Source organism: Sander lucioperca, chromosome 9, assembly GCF_008315115.2.
Source record: "Sander lucioperca isolate FBNREF2018 chromosome 9, SLUC_FBN_1.2, whole genome shotgun sequence".
Taxonomy (NCBI): domain Eukaryota; kingdom Metazoa; phylum Chordata; class Actinopteri; order Perciformes; family Percidae; genus Sander; species Sander lucioperca.
Genome location: NC_050181.1, coordinates 35428520 through 35453559, shown reverse-complemented (window position 1 = coordinate 35453559; position 25040 = coordinate 35428520). Strand labels below are relative to the sequence as shown.

The 25040-nt window shown below is 41.3% G+C and overlaps 2 protein-coding genes and 1 long non-coding RNA gene across 5 annotated transcripts in view; all 3 read left to right on the top strand.

Moving 5' to 3' along the window:
• The window catches only part of kcnn1a (potassium intermediate/small conductance calcium-activated channel, subfamily N, member 1a), a 52190-nt gene extending 48606 nt beyond the window's left edge, over positions 1–3584 (top strand). The window contains exons 8-9 of one of the 3 annotated variants that reach the window (XM_031281233.2): positions 185–245; positions 2950–3584. In XM_031281233.2, the coding sequence (XP_031137093.1) occupies positions 185–245; positions 2950–3255 (367 nt within the window). In that variant the 3' untranslated portion in view covers positions 3256–3584. Of the gene's footprint in view, positions 1–175; positions 246–2949 lie in introns of all 3 variants that reach the window. The other 2 variants (XM_031281231.2, XM_031281232.2) reach the window with 2 other exon arrangements.
• A 3023-nt stretch (positions 3585–6607) lies between these two features.
• LOC118495943 lies at positions 6608–8715 on the top strand. Its single transcript, XR_004898401.1, has 2 exons — positions 6608–6942; positions 7018–8715. It is a non-coding gene; the product is annotated as an uncharacterized LOC118495943 (long non-coding RNA).
• Positions 8716–16386: 7671 nt separating this feature from the next.
• Positions 16387–22414, top strand: ocel1 (occludin/ELL domain containing 1). The gene is made up of 6 exons (XM_031281319.2): positions 16387–16651; positions 18749–19957; positions 20490–20686; positions 20826–20997; positions 21522–21572; positions 21927–22414. The coding sequence occupies exons 2-6, from the start codon at positions 18824–18826 to the stop codon at positions 22041–22043; spliced, it is 1671 nt and encodes a 556-aa protein (XP_031137179.1). The 5' UTR covers positions 16387–16651; positions 18749–18823; the 3' UTR covers positions 22044–22414.
• Positions 22415–25040: the final 2626 nt, after the last annotated feature.

Genomic DNA, 25040 nt, shown 5'->3' with positions numbered 1-25040 from the left:
TTCATCACCCCAAACAACCTCTCTCTCTCTCTCTCTCTCTCTCTCTCTCTGCTCCCCTCCTGCAAACCACCCTCTATTCCCTTATCCACTCTTCTTCGCCTCCTCCCCCTTTCTCCTTTGTCCACCTCCTCCTTCCCCTCCTCTTCCTGTCCTCACCTCCCTGTGCCTTCACAAGACTGCGTAGTGTAAAGATGGAGCAGAGGAAACTTAATGATCAGGCTAACACCTTGGTGGACCTGGCCAAGGTAAGTCTCCCTTCTGGTGTCACTTTGAAGTGGATATAGGGCTGGGCTATATGGAGAAAATCAGATATCACCATATTATTGACCAAATACATCGATGTCGATATTGCGACGATATCGGGTTGACATTTGGTGTTTTAACAAAATAGTTTCACAAAAATATTTTCACAATGAGATTTTAGATAAATAAGCATTGATAATGTGGATATAAGTACTAAGAGGTTAATGACAAACAATAGAACAGCTAGAACTTAGTGTAAGTTCAGAAAATGACATCACTTTACTGTAATGCAGCCTTTTGAACCAGGAAAACACTTCAATGTTATTATGACTATGACTAAACTATGATATCTAGTTTCATATCACGATATTGATATATCGATATATTGCCCAGCCCTAAGTGGATAGAAGCAATACTTAAGTGATTGCATGACCAATTGTATGTGAAAAAGGCGTTGATTAACCAACTGTACAGCACCTGCCCAGCACCAAACAGCACACATTGTCTTAGTATTCAATGTAGACCAACTGTCTGATTCTTGGTAGGGCTTATGAGCTCTAAAATCACTGGTGACAGTAATGGAAACAAGTCCAGGACTATCCCTGAAGTCAGCTGTGTACTTCTGCTGTTACCAAGTGTATTGATATTTGTCAAATAACTCGAATCAATCTCAGCAAAGACTGAATTCCTGTTTCCCATAACATCTTATTGCAGTGTAAGAGTTGGCACACAGCGTAAACAGCGTCTGTCTCTGTGAGAGGGTGAATGGCGTCATGCCTGGGTAGCTTCTGTCCTGCTGTATAGACGTCTGCTGAGCCACCAGAGCAGAGCAGAGAGGGGGTTCAAAGGGAGTTGCACGACTGCAGCCTCATTTGATGTGGATGGCATTTGCACTCCAGTGTGTATTTAAAAAAGTTCTGAGGCCAACTCCTTTAATGTGTGTTTACTTGCCCTTACTCTGCTCGACGGTCAGACCCATCTGTGTACAACCTACAGTAGTTCAACGGCTCAGTGTCTCTTTGTCAAGCCCCATGGTGAAGTTACCTTTTGATTTCTGGGTTATACATAAGACACAGATCATTTGATTTGATTGTCTAACAAAGGCCATAAAAATGGGTAAAAAGTATTTAGTGTGCTCTACTGGTGACCATTAAAATGTATGTAATGTAATTATTGTGTATTTTATAACATATACAATTGCCATAGTTTAAATTGGAAGAATTACATGCAGATTCCACATACATTAACACTGGCCCCACTCATGGGCGTAAATCTGATCTAACAGTAGGGGGGGGGGGGGGGGAAAAAAACATAAAATTTCTGAAGAGCAATTTTTGAAGGGGACACAAATAATACAGCCACAATTATACTCGTAGAGGACATGTGTACACAAGCCACAAAAATACCTTAAAACATAATGACTTATTTTGAAAAAGTGTCCCCATATAAAAGAAATACAATACTTCTGTACACTTGTTAAATTAGCTGATCATAATGTAAATTAGTGAGCCACTAGTAAAGCTCATCAAATATGAATTAGGTTCATAGGTTCACCACACGGTCATATTATAATTATAAAATGATCTTGCATCCTATAATATTAGGTTTCGTCTGGGACAGAGGATATATATTTAACTGCAGCAAACCCACTGATCAGCCACTTCAAACACAACTGTAGATCTTCAATATTAACCCTAATATCAGTTCACACACATAACGTTAGGCTTATCGCCGTGGTAACGTTAATTGTTAATTGTAGTGGGTGCATTTCTACCCAACAAGCCATTAAACAAGCTAGCTAACGTTACATTATATTACACTAACATAGCAAACTTTTTGTCATGACTAATTCATTAATTACTCAGCATCATTCAGATTTGAGAAAAGAACAACTTCATCCTAAGTTTAATGTGAATAAAAGAGCCTTGAACAGCCTACTTACTAGCTACATTCCTGTCGCTACCCGATGTGAGTCGAGTGCCGATCTGATTCCTAACTACAGCAGGCAGTGGACCAAACCACTGTGAGGCAAGGGAGGGGGGACCCTTAGAAGGAAGGGGTCCTGACCCCCCCGACCCCCTTGGGATTTACGCCCTTGGCCCCACTGCATCCAGCGCCGGACAATAAGTGCCTGAATAATAGAGATGCTTTTCATTATATAAATGAGTTGCGTCAAGCATATACATAAAGCATAATAGACCTTCTCTGGCTATAAATGGATTGGAGAAGCTGGTTGTGAAACGGTGGGAAGATAAAAATCAATGCTGACTTTCTGAAACTATACAGCTCCCCTTCACACTGCTGCCTGTCATTATTTCCTTCTCGTCGGACTCAGTAAGTCAGATTTTGAATGTCTATTCATGTCATTTATGACACAAAGGGCTTTTTCCCCAGCAATATATACGATAGTTACGTATTCTAACTCCAGATTCTATGAGTATAGGCTTCGCCCTCTTAAGAACTGTTGCTATTGGGTTTATCCCTTCGCGCATGCGATATACTGTATAGGCAAAGCCTATACGAAATAAAACATACTGCACCTCCTGTAAATGTCATTTGTCCTTGTGGATATTAAGTTGTAAAACAGATTTTATTATGTTTTTTTTGTCTTGCGTCTCCCTCTTTACTCCGGCCCTCCTCATCTTTCTTCTCTGTCCTCCTGTTCTTGCACCGCCCCAAACACATTTCCTTTCTCTCCTTCATTAGACCCAGAATGTGATGTATGACCTGGTGTCAGAGCTGCAGGAGCGCAGTGAGGAGTTGGACAAGCGCATCGGCACATTGGAGGACAAGCTGGACTTGGTGACGGGCAGCCTGCAGGCGCTGCCCTGCCTCATCTCCCAAGCCATAACCCAGCAGCAGCAGGACTTCCTGGACGGCTTTGTTCACCGCTTTCGGCCCGCCTCACTAGCCTCCGAGCGCTCTGAACGCTCCGAGCGATCCTGGACTTCCACCGCCCGTAGGCGGCGCTCTCCCTCCACAGCACCACACACCTCCTCCGATAGCGGATAGCGTTGACACACCCTCTGCAATCACCTTCGAGCGCCACCATTCCCCAAACCAACTCGTCACCTCGTTCTGTCCTATCCAAAGCCGCCCCCCCCCCCCCCCGTATCCGCTGGCGAGTCCACGTCTGGACTAATAATGAACCCATATCCTGACCCCCTGACCTGATCCTTGCCCTTCTTCTCTCCCTCCCTGCCACCCATCCCCTCTCCCGTTGCTCCCCACCCAACATCAAATCCAAAAACCAATTCCTCTGTGACTGAGCCTCTCAGCACAGGACTGGATCAGAGCTACTCCAAAAGAACAAAGCAAAAGCAAACAGACTCAAATCAAGACAAAAACAAATGCATCCAAAAAAAAAGTAAAAGAGAAAAAAAAAAAATTAAAAATGACTGAAAAACCGAGATAAAGTAGAGATATGGTTTATGTTTTAGCCATTGTATGGCTGTTCAAGTTAGCTTTTTTGTAAAAGCCCTTGTATAGTTAAAAAAATGACAGGGTCAGGGTCGCTGGGGTGAGAGCTGGCTATCACACCGGAGAGTCCTTAACCACGAGGGGGAGGGGGGGGGGGGGGGTTGGTCTGTGGAGCTGAGGGCCTCGCTCACCTGATGGCCCTCCGAGGCCATGGAGGACATTTGTCCACCCATCCGTCCGTCTATCTGTTTGTCCGGTGAGGAGAGCGGGACAAACCATTGGACTTCCCTTTCAAAAGACTAGTGTCATGGATTCTTTCCCGTAGGTTAAGCTGAAAGCTTTAGACAAGGCTTCAAAAGCTCTGACTCCAGGTCAGTGTTTGAAAATGCACTTAAGGGGGAGGGGAAACTGTCACACATAAGAAGAGCAAAGGGAATGCATATGGCATTACTACTGGGTAGGAAAAATTTACACAGTTGCCAACTTCAAGGTTTCAGCTTCCTTGTTCTTACCAAGGGAAAATGAGAGCGACTATCTTTTTTAGTTACATATTGACATGTGATTTTTCAGTGCCTGAATGTATAAATAGTAGAGGGTTATTTAATTACTAATTTCAGAGCTTTTTTACGATGTTAACAGTCTGAATACAGCATTGCATTCCTTTTTCAGATACATTCCTCTCCAAAAATGTAAAGAAAATGTCTTAATGTAATGCATAACATTGCCTCCATTACACAGCAACTCTAAATGTTTTGAAAAGCTTTTTTTTTTTCTTCTATTTCTACTAACACAGTGAGAAATGAAAAAGTTCAGAGTAAGCGATAGTGAGACCGACTGAGAGAATATTTGTGAGTGTGTTTGTCAGAGAACAAGTTCACTTTTAGCTCAATGCTGCACACTCATACACACAACAAGGAAACATGTCGTAGTCTGCCTTTCTCAGCACCACTAATTAGAGCTTCCTGTGGTCCTCAGATGATGGCACGGCCCGAGGTCTGCTGGTATATATGGCCACACAGGCACACACGTCACTGGTCAAACTGAGAAACAAACTCTGCCCCTACGCATAGTTCTGTGCAAAAATGACAATGGAACACAATCTTCTTCGGATGACTTTGATTTTACACAATTTACATGATTTTGATTTTATTATGTTTACTTTGGTTTGGTTGTTTTCTTTCTTTTTACGAAGATACTTAGGGTTTTTAAGAATTGCAGAAGCTAGAGAGTTTCAGTAATATGAATCTGCAATGCATTCCCTGTTTAAAATATGAGGTGAAGAAAAATTGCTATTACAAAAGAATCTTGAAAGGATACAAATAAAAGTAATGAACAAACTTTGATGAATGGGTCCCTCTGCAAATTTAAAAGAATAGTTTTGGGGCAATACAATTATTCATTTTCTAGGCGAGTGTTTCGATGAGACGATTGATACCACTCTTGTACGGTAATTATGAAGCTTTTACAGCTAGTTAGCTTAGCTTAGCTTAGCTTAGTGTAAACACTGGAAACATGGGGAACAGCTAGCCTAGCTCAGTCTAAAATGAACACACATCTTTGTCGTTTAATCCGTACAAAAACTGAAATGTAAATGGTGTAGTCGCTTCCTTGAGTCTCCGCTGGTTGCCTGGCAAAACTCACATTGACAACACAACTTCAGGAAATGGGTCTAAAAACCACAACTTGTCATTTATACACTTGGGTTTTTGTACAGATCAAACGTAATATAACGTGTTATATTACGCTAAGCTAAGCCAATGGTCTGCTAGCGGTAGCTTAATATTTACCATCATAGCTTGTTCATTAATAATTTATTCATTAATATGAGCGTTTCATAAATTAGCGCCCCTAACGGTAGCAGGAAATACGATCCACAGGGAGCTTTCTGTCCTCATATCTAAACTAGAAAACGTAACGTTCCTGGTTTTAAACACGCCGTTAACGTTGTGAAACCGTCACAGTTTGGATAGGTTTAGGCACAAAAAAAAACAGACGTGACTTCACTCCCCGTCATGCAGAAAGTGACGTAGTTCCGTAAAGTTGGAGAAAATATTGACTAACTTTTATTTTCAAATGGGACACAAACCCCTCTGCCACAACCTTACATGGAATTTGGGGCTCTTATACCAGAGCCCATCTACGGAGAGCCTGTTCACTCCCTATTCAGCCCCATTGTACTGAATTTGGTTGCAGTTCCACTGGGGGTGATCGCAGGTGAGTGCAAAATGAATGGGACTCTATGGAGCTAGACAGCTACATTTCTTTCTTTCTTTCACCTGATTGTCGTTGAGAAATCTCAGATTTGATTGTAGTTTTTGCAAGTTCAACATGGATTATAGGTCGAAAGTTGAATGAATGGGTACTTATGCCCTTTCGATTTCTTACAGGTTGAGTCGTTGTTGCCCATAACACGCTAGCATTCTGCTAATGGATGCTGATTGGTCAGTGAAGGACTGATTACGATCATAGATCCTGCTTGATGGCATCTGAAGCAGAACCAGAATGTCAGAGTGAATATTTTGGCGTGGTCTTAAAAACATTAGCAGACCTCTTTCTAGCACGTGTATTGACAGGGAGAGTCTAATCTGTCAGCTGTGTTGTCGATGCCTCGAGAGAAAAAAGGAAGCGACTCAGAGCTTGCCGTAAAGCAGTATCTCTGGCCGTATATGTGTATGACGTCATTGACATTTTAAAAGGCTTTTTAGAACAAAAAAAGCCACTTTAAAAAAAATCTAACACCCAGCAGTGTGTATTTTCTTAGGCTCCCCTTTCAAATGCAACATTCAAATTACTAGACAAAAAAATAAGTGTATTTTGAGCGGTATAGCTCCATAGACCTCCATTCATTGTGCACTCGCCTGTGAGCGCCCTCATATGGAACCAGAGTGGAACTGCAACCAGTTCAGAAGCCGGAAGTATCGAGAGTGGAACTTCTCCCCTTATTAGAAATTTTCCACTTCGCCACTAGAGGGCGCCGCCACTATAAACGTAAATATGAGTCATAATTGCTGCTTGACCAAACGACTTATGTGGGCGTTTTTCGGGAGAGGACAGTCTCCATGAGAGTGGTATCAATCTTATCATCAAACTGAGCAACAAAGTGAATAATCGTATTTCTGAAAATGTCAAACTATTCCTTTAACATTACAGTATCATGCCTCTGTTTGTCTTTCTAAAAGACATGAAACACATTCACTATAATAAAGGAGAAATTAGTAAAATGATAAGGCACCATGCCTTGTATGTGGTGTATGATGCATCCTATAGTTGTGATGACTTGTACATTTTTGATTTGAAGAGCAATATTTAGGATCTTTAAAGTAATTCTTTTTCCAAAGTACATATAAAAGGCAGATCAGAAAGCCACTGGGTTAGCGGGCTAGCATGCTGTCCTAAAGTAGTTTGAATGGAAGATAATCGGAGTCTCAAAAGGATATCAGTGCTAAGAATCATCTTGATGGCCCTTTAAGCTAACAGACAAATAGGATCATTATTATTTGCTGGATCTCAATTATTTCCAAGCTGTTTTGGGTTGAATCGGGGGAAAAGTCTAAACCCTGTGAGACAGTGAAGTCCACTCTCCCACTGGCTCTGGACTGGCCAGAGAGCCCTTCATTTAAGAACATTCAGTTTGCTACGAGTGGATCTTAATCAAGCATGACTATTAGCTTTTTTTCTTTCAACTTGAGTTGATGAAGCATGACTCTTTACTGCCCCCACCTCCTGCCACTTCTCGTACAGTGCTACACTGCACCATTCCACTAGGAAGGGATATATCACTACAGCCATTCCAGTCTCTCTTTCAATCCGTGTCGTCCAATGAGTCAGGGCGGCTAATGGAGGTCTATCTGCTTGATTGCGACCTTACCTGCCTTTTCATATCTAAGGTTTCCACCTCTTCATTACATCGCAGGTTTAGCCTCGCGTTTGTCATCTGTCATCATTAAGAACATCAGTCCCCCACGCTCAAAGAGGCTTCCCACATGGCCTGCAGCAAAGTCCTTTGAGTGGTTTGAATGACAAAGAAATAAAAAAAAAATTAAAAAAAAACCCAGAAAGAAGCAGGGGAACCCCCCCCAGGTCATGTTCCATGTTGCACACAGTGTGAAATATTTAGTTACACCAGGAGGGATTACAGATGCTGTGTGTGTTTTCCCCAGAGAGTTGTGATGGTACTGGTGTTAAGGACTTCATTCTTCATCAGGCGAAAAAAGAAAGAAAGAGAAAGATGAGAGCAATAGCTCATTTACTGACAGACGTCCAGTTTGGCCCCGGGGGGTGAGGTGAGGTGAACAGCAAGAGAGTGGGTGTCCTGTAAATATGACCTCATTGTAGATGTCGCCAAGTAAACGGGACAAATGGTGAACCGCAGGGCTAAAGGTAGCTGGGTGCATTGCACAGCTTGTTGCAGGTATCCGGTAGAAAAACAACATCTAGAAAGGATACAAAGGATTTGAAATTCTGTCAAACTGAAATTAACATTTGATTATTTTTTCTGCTGATGGAGGTATAATCGGGTTCTGTTGTTTTTACCCTGTTGTAAAGGTTTGTTTTCTTCTTCACTCCTTATCCTGTCACCAACAAAGTCCTGCCAAAACACCATTCCAATATTTAATAGTGACCCAATTTTCTCCGCCAGAAAATAAAAAAAAAAAAAAATGCACAGTATTTTGTAGTGAAGTGAGGGACATTCATGTTATTCTGATGATGGTAGATGAGTCAACGTGATAAACGCATCCCAGAGTCTTTTTTTTAATTATCCTGAAAAGTAGGCTTTCCTCATAGAGCAGGAATCACTTCTACTGAACAAAAACAGAGTAAAAAAAACCCCAATAAGTGAAGAAATGTAACCCAATCAATGTTCTGTGTCACTGCCACATGATGCATAATGTACGTAGTAGCACTGGAATAAATCAACTTTTAATGGATGGCAAATGGGTTTTAACATGTTCTCTGTATACTGTTCGCTGTCTCTTCATTTTGCAGGTGAGCCTTTGTCCTAGCAAGGAGAGACACCACGGTCAAATCATTAAAGACTATCTTCAGCTATGACCACAACTCTCTTCTTCTTTTTGGCAGCTGCTAGACAAACCTTTTATATGAAATCACATCTTATGCTTTTATTTTCCTTTAAACCAACACAATAACGGTCCAAACTCCTGCCGTGCATGTCCTCCAATCTGAATTTTTGGTAACATTTTACTTGAAGGTATCGACATAATCGTGACATGACGCTGTCATGAATGTGTCATAAACGTTATAAACAAGTCATAAATGTTTATGACTTCTGTCATTAAGTGTCATTCGGTTTTTGTCATGACAAGTTGACATTGTTTGGGTTGTCTTGATTATGACAACTTGACATTACCAGAAGTTGTCTTGGTCATGACAAGTTGACATTAAATTTGTTTGGGATGTCTTTGTAATGACAATTTGACATTAACCAGGATGACATTACCAGAAGATGTATTTGTCATGACAACTTGACATTAAATTTCTTTGGAGTGTCCTTATTAAGACAACTTGACATTAAACAGGATGACATTATGTCAAGTTGTCATGACAAAGATATTCTCTGGTAATGTTATCCTGGTTAATATCAAGTTGTCATGACAAAGACATCCCAAACAAATTTAATGTCAACTTGTCATGACCAAGACAACTTCTGGTAATGTCACTTTGATTAATGTCAACTTGTCATAATCAAGACAACCCAAACAATCTCAACTTGTCATGACAAAAACCAAATAACATTTAATGACAGAAGTCATAAACGTTTATGACTTGTTTATAACATTCATGTCACGATTATGTCGATACCTTCAAGTAAAGTGTTACCGAATTTTTGTTTTCACACAGGTTCCACCCCTTTTGAAAGGTATGGCAGCAGCTTAAAACCAATTGTGACAGTGAAAAGTGAGTTGGCACATTCGTTGACAGATACAGACATCACGTGTCTCTTCCTGTAAAACTGTGAGGCAGGCACATCCTAAAACATGATTACAGGAGGATGTATTGATAGAAACATAAACATCGCTCCAGAGGACACACAGCTGCTGAGGCGCTGGTCCAAGGTGAACTATGAGCTGTACACACACACACACACACACACACACACACACAGCCATTAATGTTCAAATAACAAGCTACTATTCATGTCCACATGCACAAACAAGGCCCAGCCTGGTTAATTACAGCCAAATCAGGAGGGACTTGGCAGCAGACCGATATCCCGCAAGAGTGCTAGAGTCAGTCACCCTGTAGTTGTTGCTATACAATCCCAAAGACATGCAGCAGTGGAAACACAGCTCCTCTGCTCCTCATCCCTCCTATATGAGTGCAGCATCATTAAATGAAAATTTGTTTTTATCATTTCATACATGATAAGGCAGTGATGGAGTTCTCTGAACTCATGACGCGACTTGGACTCGCGCACTAATGACTTGGACTCGAGGATTTATGCAATTCACGAAATTGGATTTGAAAGTTGGATGAAGTTTCGGACTGCTTTTATGTGTAATAGGCAGTGATGGAGTCCTGGACTCGGACTCGAGTCGCTATTTTCTGGACTCGACTCGGACTCAAACTCAGGTAATGGTGACTCGACTTGGACTCTTCTTTGGTGACTCAGACTTGGAATCACACTCAATCACTGGGGACTCAAGATTTAACTCGGACTCGTCACTGGTGACTCGACTACAACACTATGATAAGGATACTGTGTGATTTCAAACATGCACTAATAGATCACAATCTTGTTTCATAGTGCAAGCCAAAGTGGACAATTGGCTACATTAGGACCAACTCAGCCACAGATACCCAGCTTAGTTAATGACCAGGTAAGGTTTCCAGTATTTCCTTCTGTAATAATGTCAGTGTCTTAATGAGCACATGAAAGGCAAGAAAAGAGGCATCAAATTACCAGAGATCTCCCCTAGAGGGTACTGAAGATGAGTCCACAGCGAGGAAAGACAAGAGAAGAGAAGGAAGCAGGTTGCAGAGGGCTGAACATGACCCTCGGACTGGGGAAGAACAAGGGGGAGGAATGGGCTTGCAGGGTGTTAAGGATCATCCCAGAGTGTGAAAAGGTCCTTCGGGGACAGTTTGAGGCAAGCACTGGAAGTAATTTATTGAATTTATTACAGGCTCCCACTTTTCTCCCCGTCTGCCCTGGGAGCTAATAGCTAGAAGCTGCATTATGCTTAATGCCCTCCCTATCATTTCCAGCTAACGTGGTTTGGCATACACTTGGGAAAATCAGAGAGAATAGGAATATTGATCTTGGTTTTTGGCCTTTTTTAATGCACAATGCTGTAGTGATGGAGAGTGGGTGTGAAGGGCCTTTTCATTCCAACGAATGTTTTTGAGTGTCATTGATTTCAAGATCTATCTTTCTATCTCTACCTATCTGTCTCTCTTTCTCTCCGAGAGATCTGAGGCAGAATGAACGGATACAAACGAGGTTGTCTGTTGGAGGCTGCCGTAGCTTCCCTGCTTCATTTAACTCTGAAAGAAGAAAAGAGCCTTTTTCTGAGCCCTCGAGCAATGTGTCAGGACTTCGAGCATGAAAGTGTACATGTATGTATCTACAGTATGCATGTGCACACTCTGGTACACACACATAATGTATACATGTGGCTTCCCATTTGTCCTCCATTTGACAGAATCATTTCAGCCAAGGCTAGAAACCCAGATCTATGATCCCATCTAACGTCACTGTTTTTATCCGTTAAAAAGATGAACTTTCTCTAAACAGCCACCGATACTTACATCACTCACTGCCTCGTCTGTTAATGCTTGATCACCCAGTACATCACTATTTAATGACGCACTCAAAGACAGGCTATTGATAGATACCTTTGACCACTTTGAAAGGAACATAAGATATTTCCTGCCAACACACCACATACACTGTAGCAAAAGCAAAACATTGTAAAGCCACTGTAAAATGTCAGAAATGCATAGAGCTCAATAAAAAACATTACAATAAAGGCAAGTCAAGGCAAGTTTGATTGTATAGCACCTTTTGAACACGCAGGCAATTCAAAGTGCTTTACATAAGTCAAAGACAAGGCATTAGAACAACATTTAAACACACAACAAAAAGAAACTAAATCAAAATGGAATGGCACACAGACGAATATCAAATAAAGTGAGTTGCCCCAAATTCAATGAAGGAAAGTAAAGTCCTGTAGCGAAAATCAATACAAGAAACAAGTTCGATGAGTTTCAGTGACGAATTCCTGTATAACAAAAAGAAAAGAAAATCACCTCCTCCATTATTGAAACTCAAAGCTGTAGTAATATAGTGTTTTTTTAGCTATAATATTTCACTACCGAAAAAAAGGAGAATGCATTCATTTTCATCAACAGACTTGACATTCCAGGAGATGGCGCTGTGTCGCAATTGCTTCACATCCGACACTAAAGTTGCACGAAAATTAAACATTAAAGCTATAGTGTGTAGTTTCTGTCGCCCCCATGAGGAATTCTAATTAATGACAACAAAATTGTCGGAGCATCTACATGATATCAAATTCAAATCCAAGTTATTTATTTGTCACATACACAATCATATACAGCACAATGTGCAGTGAAAATCGTTGTGTACCTGTTCCGTCTCAATAAAAATCCATAAAAATAGTAATATATACAACATGAGAAAATGAGGTGGTGGGTGGGGGGGGCTAGCCACAGTTCTCATTGAGCAGACGGACAGCCTGAGGGAAGAAGCTCCTTCTTGAAGGGTGAGTAACAGTGATCCACGGTTCTCTCTCCTCTGGTGGGGCATGTGATGTGCTGCCGAAGGTCAGGTCTGACTCTCTTCAGGTTAGCACTGTTAGTGTCTTTGCTAGTTTAAGACCGACGAAGTTGTCAGTTTCCTGTAAATACCAAATGCACCTGCGCCCATCTTTGCGCCAATGGGCGTGGGCGGTCTTACAGGGAGGTGTGTTGCGTATTGCTATCTTGAGGCAGCGGAAAGTGATCGCACCATTGACCAACAAAAACCTGGTCTAAAGTCAATAACGCAGCATTTCATTGTTATTTTAACAGCAAATTAGTAAAATGTGACTACACTTATGCACAGCGTGCGCACACTATGCTTGTTACACACACACACAGGGACACGCAGCAGCACACAAACATGCTAAAGATTACAAATAAAAATATTACGGTGCAAATCCGCCATCATAATAGCAATGCACCAAGGCACAAACGCGCCTGGCTTTTAAAGGGAATGGGAGATGACTCTGATTGGTTTATTGCATATTACGCCCAAAACACACCTATGAATTAATGAAGACACTAAGTAAAACCCTTTTGAACCATGTGCCCGACACACACACCCTTTTTTCCACCGTCAAACTAGCAAAAGTGGATTTCGACACGCCCTAAACGCACCTGCGCCATGTGCTTCACGCTGTGTGCTTAGATCGTTAAAATAGGGGCCTTAAAATCCCCAGCTACGATGACAGCTGCATCCTGATGTTCAGCCTGGTGGTTAACGAGAGCCTCCTCCCCTCAACTTTCCGGACTCTCTTGTTCTGTTTATGCGGGGAACTGAGAGGTGATCCGCTGGTTGAATTGCATGGTCCAGTATCGAGGGTGTTAGCCATGTCTCAGTGAGGCAGATAATGTTGCAGTCTTGCATGTCCCTCTGGTAGTTAATTCTGGTTCTGAGCTCGTCCAGCTTGTTTTCCATTGACTGGACGTTAGCTAGCAGGATGCTGGGCAGTGGTGTGTGGTGTGCCCTGTTCCTCAGCCTGTTTCTAATGCGTGCCCGTTTACCTCTTGACTATCTCCGTAACCTGTTGCTAGCACATCCGTTGTTGTTGTTGTTGTCGGCTCTCCTCACAATCTCGCTGGGCCAGGATGGATCGGGAGTGAAACTTTCAGCATGAGTCCCGTATATTTATTTTGTTGTATGTAGATGATTTAGCTCAGGTTAGATTAGTAGATTTAGTAAAAAAACAGACAGAGCAGGTACTATGGCTCCCGCACTCACCGGCGCCATGGACGACTGAAAATCTACAATACATACAATACAGGCCTTCCATGATTGCGTACCCCTCCACCCCTCCTCCACGCAGTTGCAAGTAGCCAAGGAGGACACGGAGGATTAAAAAAACATGATGGACTTTTCAGAAGAGGTTCCGGTAATTATAGTCACTCGAGTTTCTGTGCGCAAAAGTCAACGGACTACAAAGTCGCCGGACTACAAAGTCGCCGGACTACAAGGTCGCCGGACTACAAAGTCGCCGGACTACAAAGTCACCGGACTACACCATTTTCTAAACATAGCCATACTGAGAAATACAGAGAGAGTTTTGTGAAGCTGATAGTCTTAATTAGCTTTGTATCAACTGATTTGACAATGTCTTGAATGTAACGGACGTTCATTAATATAAAAACATTACGCACTATAGCTTTAAACATCATGTTCACAGTTCTCCAACTATGTATTTTGTATGTATGTGTATATGTAGCTAAATTCTTTTGAGACATCATACCTGGCCTTAACAAAAACAAACCAAAGCTAAATGTATAAAAACTAAAAGTAAATGTATAAAAATGTTATCTAATAAAAACTAAATAAATTAAAACTAGCAAACACACTCTGAAAACTAACAAAAAACTAAACTAAAATGAGATTTAAAAGGTAAAAATATTCAAACCTTGCTCGGGTGTGAAGTCATTCCCAGCTCAGGCTTCCGACTTCCGAGGTAAATGGAACGCAGCATTAGCATTGTTTTACCTTTGAGCAGAGCAGGGCTAGCTGTTTCCCCGTTTCCAGTTTTTGTGCTAAGCTAAGCTAACCGTCTCCTGGTTGTAGCTTCATATTTAGTGTACAGACATGAGAGTGCCAGTGGTGATCTTCTCATGACTTTCAGCAAGAAAGCAAATGAGCATATTTCCAGAAATTTCAAACAATTCCTTTAACATTTGCATTACTCACTCTATCTTTTCCACAGGTCATCTATCTCATAGACATTTCACATTGATTTAAACACTTTCATTCATTCATTCATGACTTATTTCAAATATTCATGTTACTTTTATTAGTTAGTAGTAGTTAGTATTTTATTATTTATGTTACTCAGGGCAGCGAGACCTGTGTGTACGCTCATTTATTAACTCTTTTACATGTTAGGCCTTGGCTTTATATACACAGCCTTTGCATTGTTCCTCATATTATTTGCAGCTGAGCAGGCCCCTGTGCTGGCAGTAGAGGACATGCACAGCAACAACAGATGAGCTAGCCCCGGGCCAAGGCCACTAGTGGGAATCGCTACTCACTTGAGAAAGTGGAGTGCATTGTGTGTTTACTGTAAATGTATTGGCTATGAGTACTGCAGTGTGTGTGTGTGTGTGTGTGTGTGTGTGTGTGTGTGTGTGTAAGGGGTCACTACAGATGTCCTTGCCTTGAGCCTTCTCTACATGGAAATCTGCATTGCTCTGGGAGAATGGCTGGCACACAGTAACATCACATTATACAGCAGGAGTCAGACACAGAGGGTTAAATCTTAATGAGGAGAAGACACACTGCTTAAGGGGAGTGTTGCAGTATAAAACAGACTGGACACTGGTTATATTAAAATAACCACCTGCACTTTGCTACTTGGAAACATTATGATATCTCAACATCAGAATGTAGCTGCTATTTAGTTCTATTCTTGACACAGGACTGAAGATGCATGGTTAAAAAATACATACGTAGATGTTGGTGTTTACAGGGTTAGCCAGGTTTGGAAACATTAAATGCAGCAGAGGAAAGGTAAGTGGGAAAGAGAGAGACAGTAGGTGGGATTGAGAGAGCCGCAGCAAACTCCGTAAGGGAGAGAGAGATGCTGATGAACCATCTACGTGAGAAGCACAGGAGCATGCTGCCCTCTAGTGCCACACACTCCAGTTCCCTCCGTGGCAACAACACAATATGACACAGTTGAGAAGAGAATGAATTATTCATGAATGACGGGATGATAAAGCAGTATTTCACAGATCTTATTAGATATGAGATGTAATTGATACCACACGGCTGATATCAAACACATGCTTGTCTCTACAAATAAATGTAATCTTGATGACGAGCCACTGTTTTTGATACTTCAGGAAAATGCTTGGCTTGTATATGTACACAGAAGCAGTATTAATGAGAGGATTATCACATGTATTGTGTCAAATATATATGATACAAGCAGCCTAAATGGTCAATCAGGCCCTTTTAAAGCACCTGGGTTACATGCATTTTTTATGTTAGCTCACCAGTGGTGGAATGTACTCAAGTACTGTACTTAAGTACAAATTTGAAGTACTTGTACTTTACTTGAGTCTTTTCTTTTCATGCCACTTTCTACTTCTACTCCGTTACATTTCAGAGAGAAATATTGTACTTTGTAGTCACTTTACACATTAAGATGTTTGCACACAAAACACATGTAGTTTATAAAATACCATGTTTTATTATAAATTAAACTACCCAACAATACAGGACTTTTACTTGTAACAGAGTATTTTTACAGTGTGGTATTAGTACTTATACTCAAGTAAAGGATCTGAATAAGTCTTCCAACACTGTAGCACCTCCTCTCCTCTCCTCAGTTTTATGAATGTCAACAGTTTCAGTCTCCCCTCACTCCCCCCCCCCACAGATTAACCTAGTAGTGCCAGTCAGCAGCAGCACAGGGGCGGTTCTGGTTTAATGTTTAAGCTTTTACTTCCCCCTCAGTTCTCCACACACACACACACACACACACACACACACACACACACACACACACACACACACACACACGTTGGCCATTGGCCCTGCGTGTGCGGAACTGAGCACCGGGAGTGAGTCACCTGAGAGACTGAAGAGGCTGAGCTGAGCTGAGTGGGCCTGCTGGACACGGTGGCCATTTTACAGTAAGTATCAGTTCCTGTTCACTTACAAACAGCCTCTCCAAGTCCATCTGCATGACCAGAGAGACAAGTTGGGGTCTAAAAGGTGAGAGAAGTGGTTGGTTTTGAGATTTTTGTTTATTGTCTTAAAAACAAACATGCTCTGTGTTATTAATGTGTTCCCACTTTGTGGCAGTGTCCATGACTGTTGCTGTGTATTAAGAGGTCGTGCAGCAACTTGCTGTGAATCACAGCACAGCTTAAACTCCTCTGTTATTAGTCGCGGGCCTGAGCTGTGCTGTAGTCATGCTGTGGTTCCTCTCTGAGTTGTTCTGCCAAAGCAGAGTGTGGTGTATGTCTAATACCAACCCACACTATTTGATTCATGCGTTTAAAGGTCTATTCCACTACTTCTTTTATTCTATTTTCTGACGTTGTTTTGGTCCGCGGTCCAACACATACTGTGATGCTTAGCATCACAGGTAACCATTTTGCAAACAAAGCAGATGTGTTTTTAGAAATCTTCATTTTTTTCCAACCATTTCACAACAGTTCCTTAATTTCCATTCAATATGAAAATCTATTAGCAGACTCTTGAAACTTGCTTGAGTTGTCCAAGCCAATGAACATTAAATCTGCATTCTTTTTTTTTTTGTCAAAGTCTTACTTAAACTGTTAAAATAATAATGTCAGGCTGACAAAATAGAAAGAGGCCTTAATGTTTACTGTGATGGATTATACACAAGTCAATAAAGTTTAAAGCTGCTATAATCAATATTTTTATTTTAACAATGGATCAAATGACTACTTGTATGTGAAAATGGTAACTCATAGGGCACATTTACACCTGGTATTAAAAGGCATTCTCATTATCTGAATTCTGCATGCATTGTGATCGAATATCAAGATGCAAATAAGTTAGGCTGGGCTGGCGTACTTGTCAAAAGACGTGGCGTGTCCCAGTTCAAGGAAAGCGATGACGGTAACCATCATTCATTGCTCTTTTTTTTTGAACATTTTCTTTGGTGGTTTTACAGTTTATCACATACAGGTCACAGACATTTACGTCACATAGACAAATACTGAACTTATAACAACAACAGTAAATCCCAACCCTTTTCCTCCCTACAAAAGCCAACAAGCAAACCAAGAAAGTAAATAAATAAAATGACTACATCACAAAACAGAAAGTTCAAGTAAGTGACAGACATAGTAACAAGGTAATTAAAAAAAAAAGACAAAAAACAACAAACTTTAGTCAGGGCATTATTCACAGGTCAAGTATTTCAGCATCCTCAGGATTCAAAGAAGGTACAAGGTAGAGCTGTAATCGGGCCTTAAAGGTTAGGCCCAACAAGGCCCGAGCCCAAGTACATTTTGATTGACAGCTTTTTAAAAGCCCGAACCCGTTTACAGCCCGACATTATACAAATGTGTGCACGTACACAGCTCTTTTGCCTTTTGTCAAGAATGTGTCATTTATAATTTTTTTTAACATAATTTATTCATGACTAACGTAGGCTCAGACTTTGCTTTCTTTGCCGGTGCAACCAAAACGTAATCGCCAGAGGCCAGCCTCCGTTTCACCTCCTCAGCATCCATTTTCGCGCTAATCAAAACGCATCACCTGACCGCTCATTTACCGCGCAACCCGGAGTGCAAGCCAGAGGCCTGCCCGAGGCCGGTCCGAGCCCGTGTAAAATGATAGAAATTAAGACCGAACCCGACCGAACCTATCAGGTTCGGGCAAAGATCTTCAGCTCTAGTACAAGGGTGTGTTCTTCTGGTCCTTGATGTGCTACAGCGCTGGGTTCCATGTGCTCTAGAACTTCTGAGGGTTGCCAGACAGTTCAATATCTCAATCTCTCTATGTGTAAGATGCCCATCATCAGTTCTACAAACGTCATTCATTTCTAAACAACTTTTTGGAGGGAAGACTTGCTAACTTGCTAGCTTGTCTAAATGAATGTGGTCACGCTGTACGGACAGCATGGCTGAGATCCGATCACAATGCGAGCTTGACCAGTTAATAAATATGACTCTTGCACATTCACAGTCATTTGGATTTGAATCAAATGAGAAACATGCGAAGTAACGAGGCCCAGGTGTGTTAATTATACATTTTAGAGCATATAATTATGGCATAGGCAATGCTTACATGCTTATTATACATAACAAATGATTTATCGTTTTGCCCCCACAGTTTCTCCCTCTCCATGCCACATAAGGACTGCGTGATTATCTCCTTCTCAATGAATCACCCAGATCAGCCCGCAGCATGAAAAGCTGGAGCAGGAAATTCAAGAGACAAGAGCCTGACAGTGTGCTCGGGTCCTCCTCTAGCAAGAGGAACTCCTTTAGTGATCCACCAGTGCCTGTGTGGGTTACTCACACACCCACACCAGATAATATCACAGATGATGGTGATACAAACTCCAATGGCTGCGCATCCAGCACCTCCACACCGTATGCGGAAAAGGAGGAGCAAAAAGGGAAGGACAGGCTGAAATCCCTCATCTTTCAGTCATGGGGGGGCTTCTTCCATAAATGGACAAAGGAAAATGACAGTTTGAATAGCTCTGAAGCCAGCACCAGTAGGATCCAGATCCTTCCTAATGGGACCAGGGTGAGCCCTCCTGTAAGTCCCCTGCTGGAGCGCAGGAACTGGGGGGAATCACTTGGCAACTCGAGCCAGAACTCCCATAAGCCCTTGTTAAGGGAGAGCCCTTCTGATGATCTGTTCGATCAGGGCCTGCGAGAGGAATCTCTCCTGACCAGTATCCACCCTGCAGAGTACTACGCCGAGAAGCTGGAGGTCTATAACCTGAAGTACTCTTATTTGAAATCCTGGCCAGGGTTGCTCAGACTTCTTGCCGGACTTCAGCTCCTATTTGGGGGCATGGTTATAGCCTGTGTCATCTCCTACGTACACAAAGACAGTGAGTGGTCCAACAGCTACGGAATCTATAACGGTGCATATAACAATGGGCTAGGCATGTCTGGGTACAGCTACAGAGGCCCTATGACTCCCTTTATACTGGCAGTGGCTGGGGTCTCCTGGATTATAACCTTCATGCTCTTAGTGATAGGAATGACTATGTATTATCGCACCATACTCCTCGATGCCCCCTGGTGGCCTCTGACAGAGGGCTTCATTAACGTGGCGCTGTTCCTGCTCTACATGGCAGCGGGGATTGTCTACCTGAATGACTTGAACCGCGGGGGGCTGTGCTACACGACAATCGGCGTTAATCCCATTATGGCCAATCTGTGTCGGGTTGATGGGGGCCAGATGGCGGGAACAGCTTTCATATTTATCAACATGGCAATGTATCTGGGAAGCTTCCTGGTGTGTCTGAAGATGTGGAGGCATGAGGCCGCACGTAGGGAGAGGGAGTACTTTGAGAGCAAGGTACAGGTCATTAAACCCATGGAGATTTTAGATGTCCAGACAGACTCATGAACCATTTTTAGTTCATTTTTAGTAATGTAAATCAACACAGATGGCTGAGATGTTCAAACACAAAATTTGTGCATGGCCAGCTACCAGACTATTTACTGTTTGCAAATAGAGTCCATGTTATCGAGCCTCACAGCCACCACCTACAAGTAAGAAACAGCATGGACAGCTAATATATTTTATGTCAAATAAGAAAGGGTGAGAGGCCAGGAGTGAACATAATAATTCCATCTCCCAGCTGAGGGAATGCAACTTTAGAAGCTTAGCTTGTCGAAGCAAAAGAATGGGGCAGTTCTTTTCTCTGGCTGTTCTTTTTTTTTATTATTATGAGTTCTCTTCCATGTAGCTCAACCCAAATTTTGCTCCTAGGCCTTATAATAATGGTGACACAGGCCTGCACACAGTGGTATACAGTCACATAATTTCATTTGCTGGACTCAAATTCTTTTAATAGGCTAATGCTTTTTTTGTCTTTTACCTTAAGCCCCAGGAGGAGTTTCACCAGTCCATCCCACTCACCCTTCAAAAAACAAAGCACATATCATTCAAGGATGAAAACGATAAAGATTGTATCAATCCAAATGCATTCACCACTGAGCTCCATAAGAACCCAGTCAGCCTGTGCAGAGCCACAGCGCCTGAATACACCCCCAAAGTACACATCATCGCAGACTACATCATGTGAGTGATTTAAACTATGCATGTTAAAGGGTTGTATAATTACGACTTTTTTTTCCACAAAATATTTCTTTCTATATATTAGTCATACATGCTAGATGTCGAGCCACGTATTAATCTTCCCTAAAATCCTTCCCTATAGAAAGTATCCGGAGATCAGCTGTGTGGAAGAAAGGGAAAAGTACAAAGCCGTTTTCAACGACCAGTATCAGGAATACAAGGACCTTCACAGAGAAATGAGCACCACCCTAAATAAGTTCAGAGAGCTGGATGCCACGATGGCACGACTCCTCAGAGAGGGAAAAAGCCAAGAGGTGAGACGGATGTAAAACAACCTTTACGGGGTGACAGTAGCTCAGTCAGTAGGGAGTTGGGTTCGAGTCCCATACGGACCAAAAGTATGGTTGTGGACTGGTAGCTAGAGAGGTGCCAGTTCACCTTCTGGGAACTGCCAAGGTGCTCTTGAGTAAGGCACCGAACGGCTTGGGGGTGCCTTTCCATGGGCAGCTCCCTCACTCTGACATCTCTCCATTAGCGCATGTATAGGTACTGAGTGTGTGTGTAATTCAGGCCTGTGTGTAATAACAACAGAGTGAAAAACATTGTCATTTCCCCTTAATAAAGTATACATTATTATTATTTATTTAACCATTTCATTAACTGTATGAACCATTTTGGTGATTGGCTTCCATGATTTAACTTGAGGACCAAAAAGGTCCTAATTAGGCCTTCTTATTGTACAGACATGCTAAATATATATTTTTTTCTGGATGACTGTTTTATGTCATGTTTTGTGCATTTGTGTACTATTTGGTTTTCATTTCTATTTATCTTTTAGGATCAGCAGAGGATTCAAAGCATTTTGAAGAAGTATCAACAGAAAAAGAGGGTAAGTTTGTTAAAAAGTGAGAGCGAACAGATGGGAAACATGAGGGGCATGTTTCCCATCTGTTCGCTCTCAAACATTTGAAAAATAATTTGGCAATTATAACATTTAACCCAGAGATGTGTTAGAATTGCTTAGTGTAAACACCTAGGTCATATTTGCTTTTCTTTAATAAAGCTGTGCACTGATGCAAATGATATTGCTTCCACCATGAAAAATTCTAATTTAACGCAGCTGCATTACAAAATGAATCAGGTGAGATGACAGTTAGCAGAGGAAAGAAGAAGACAGATTTAGGTAATAGAGAGGTTGCAGCCATTAATCAACAGATTATTTGATGTGCGTTTGTTTTCACAGGACCCTGGCTTCCTCGAGAAAAAGGAACGCTGTGACTATTTGAAAGCTAAATTAAGCCACATCAAAAACAGAATCCGCACTTTTGACCAGGAAGCCATGGAAAACGGTCGGACGTGAAGAAGAACAGAGAGAAATGATGAGTAGACAAAACAATTAACCTTTACAGCCCGTCATTGATTCTTTGTCTCTTTTTTGTGATTTGTTGCTTCCGTACATTGATTGCATTGAATGTATTATATTTTGAATGGAAACCATGTTGTTCACTCAGAATGGACTAAATAGATTATTGGACATGTTTGTTGTAAACATGGCTTTTATAACACTATTCTTACAATTCTAACATTATAAGGGATAAATGATACATTACTTTTGTATGGCGTTCATGTCATGTTTAAGTCTCCTTGTTTGTAACTTGTTGATTCTAGTGTAAATGAAAGTTCTGCCAGTGATTGCAATTTTTAGAAAAATAAAATAAATCCGTGAATGTTTGTATGATAGTTTCTTTAACTTACATGTATTGTATGCTGTTTCTTATTTGCACTGCCATTTTATTTTTCCTCTGCAACTTATTTTTGACTAGAGGTGTGAATCTTCACTGATCTCCCGATTTGATTCGATTACAATTATCATGTCTTCAATTCTATATTTCGATGCATCACGATGCATCACGATGCGTCAAATACATTTTTCTATTAAAGCCATATAGGATATTTAATTCATAGCTTTTCAAGCTTCAAAAACAAAACATTCTGCAGTGCTCTGCTACTAAATAAATTGGATACATAAAACTACAGCACTGAGCACATGGCACTTCCTGAATGTGCAAAACATAACAGAATATGTAAACAGAAATGTTGTCAGGCCTACATTAAATTGTAAACAGAAATAATCGATTATGGCCAGGTCGATTATCGATTATTTGATTAATTTCAACACCTCTATTTTTGACCCTGTGTCGGCAGTTGGTTTAACTTACTAAGTATGTGAGCTAAATTGTTTTGCTGCTACCTCCAAGTGTTAAAGGGGTGTTTGATAATCTATGATTTTTATTGTCCTTTAGTTTCCTAATTTCTACAATAGGCTTCAGAGTGGTTTAGTGAGTATTGAAAGCCATGAATCTTGGCACTAGTATTTTGAGTTGTTACCCTATCAAACTCAGACACTTGAAATATTTGTTATTCAACCATTGACTTGTTATCCTGGTACATTGCTTAATACAGAACACCAGAAAGACATTTGGATAATAGAAAAACATCCCAAAAGATGCATTTTAATCACTGTTTGTTTTGAGATTGTGGCGGTCCTCTGGCTGTATACTTTAGACAGTAATTAGCCTCCATAGAGTTAGGAGTCCGATAGGGTTAGGGTTAGGAATAGGTTATTTGTCAACTAGTCTTGCTTCTGGCATGTCCACACAGCATTCCAGGATGGGAGAAAGACGTGCTCTGGTTTATTAGCATTTCTTTAAACCAATCACAATTGTCTTGGCTAAGCTAAGCGCTGGGCGGAGCCACTGCAAAATAGCCTCGGGAAGGAACTTCTTTTGGTGGAACACGTGTACGTTCACAAGTTGTTTTAGTCGTGCAACAGAAAACTGAGATTGGACAGATAGTCTAGCTAGCTGTCTGGATTTACCCTGCAGAGATCTGAGGAGCAGTTAACCATAGTCCTCAGAAATCTACCGTAGTTTAAAACGCCAACACAAAGGAAGCGGAAGGTGACAGACATCCGGCTGAAAAGAGTAAAATCCGGCGGAATTTCCAGCGGCAACGGAGCAATCCTGGAAGTGGAACGTCGTCGATATACAGACTAGTTGTCCACTGGCCATATGTAAAGTGACACAATCTACCCTTTAAGGAAACCAAAGAACTTGAAATAAATCTTCTATTACTTGTTAAACCCCTCCCACAAGTCATTTTTTTTAAGATTATTTTTTGGGCTTTTCCGCCTTTAATTGATAGGACAATTAGATGAGAAAGGGGGGGAAGACATGCAGGAAATCGTCTCAGGTCGGACTCAAACCCTGGACCTCTGCGTCGAGGCATAAGCCTCAAAGTATATGTGCGCCTGCTCTACCCACTGACCCAACCCGGCCACTCCCACAGGTCATTTTTTTGTTTGATTGTACATAGAACAGAGTGTTTTTGATTAGTTTGATACGCTCCCAGACAGGATTTGTTACAGACACTTATTGAAAACACCTTGGTAATGTGGATGCAGTATATATATTTTTTATCTTATGCAGTCAACTGCTATTAGGCTGAACTCCCCCACATGAACTAACTGTTGACATTTTCTGTGTCCCTTATCATGAGTGCTGTACGCTGACTTTCTATGTGAATATAGCAGTGTTAGCCACCTGAGCTCATAAATGAGTGCCTAAATAACATTATCAACGTGTTTTTTCTCTTTACTGCTCTGTTGTGTGGACAGTGATTCTGGCCTTTTTTGGTCATGTGGTTGGTTTAGTTTTAGGGATGATGATGTTTACTGCAGACTGATAACTGTTTCAGTATTGCATTAACACTACAAAATGTTGCCTTCAAAAAATTGCCTTCAGGACTGCAACTAATGATTATTTTTGTAATTATTAATCAAATTATTTTCTGAATTAATTGTTAGGGGGGATTAGGGTCACATGGGAAACATGTATTTCATTTTTGAGTTTAAAGTCAGAATTCAGAGAAAAAAGTCACACTTTATTCTCAGAATTCTGACTTTTTCTCTCAGAATTGTGACTTGAGAATCAGAAGTCCGACTCTTTTCCCCCCTCAGAATTCTGACCAGTTTTTGTGATTGTTGCGGGCAAAAATCCCTGATTATGCGGCACGTTTTCTTAAAAAATGCGATGGAATATGCGGGATATTTATGCAATTTTATGCAATTAAATGCGGGAACTTAAACAACTAAAAACTGTGGTTTCATCATGGCTTCATCGCGGGGTTTGCAGCTTTTCGATGATGTTCACGTTGCGTAATTACGTCACTTCATAGCAGCGAAAGTGCAGCATATTTGAAAAAAATGCGGCCCCCATATAAATATGCGGACTTTGGCTGATTATGCATTGAATTATGCAATCACATAATCACGTTTTTCTGGAGGGACTGTCTGACT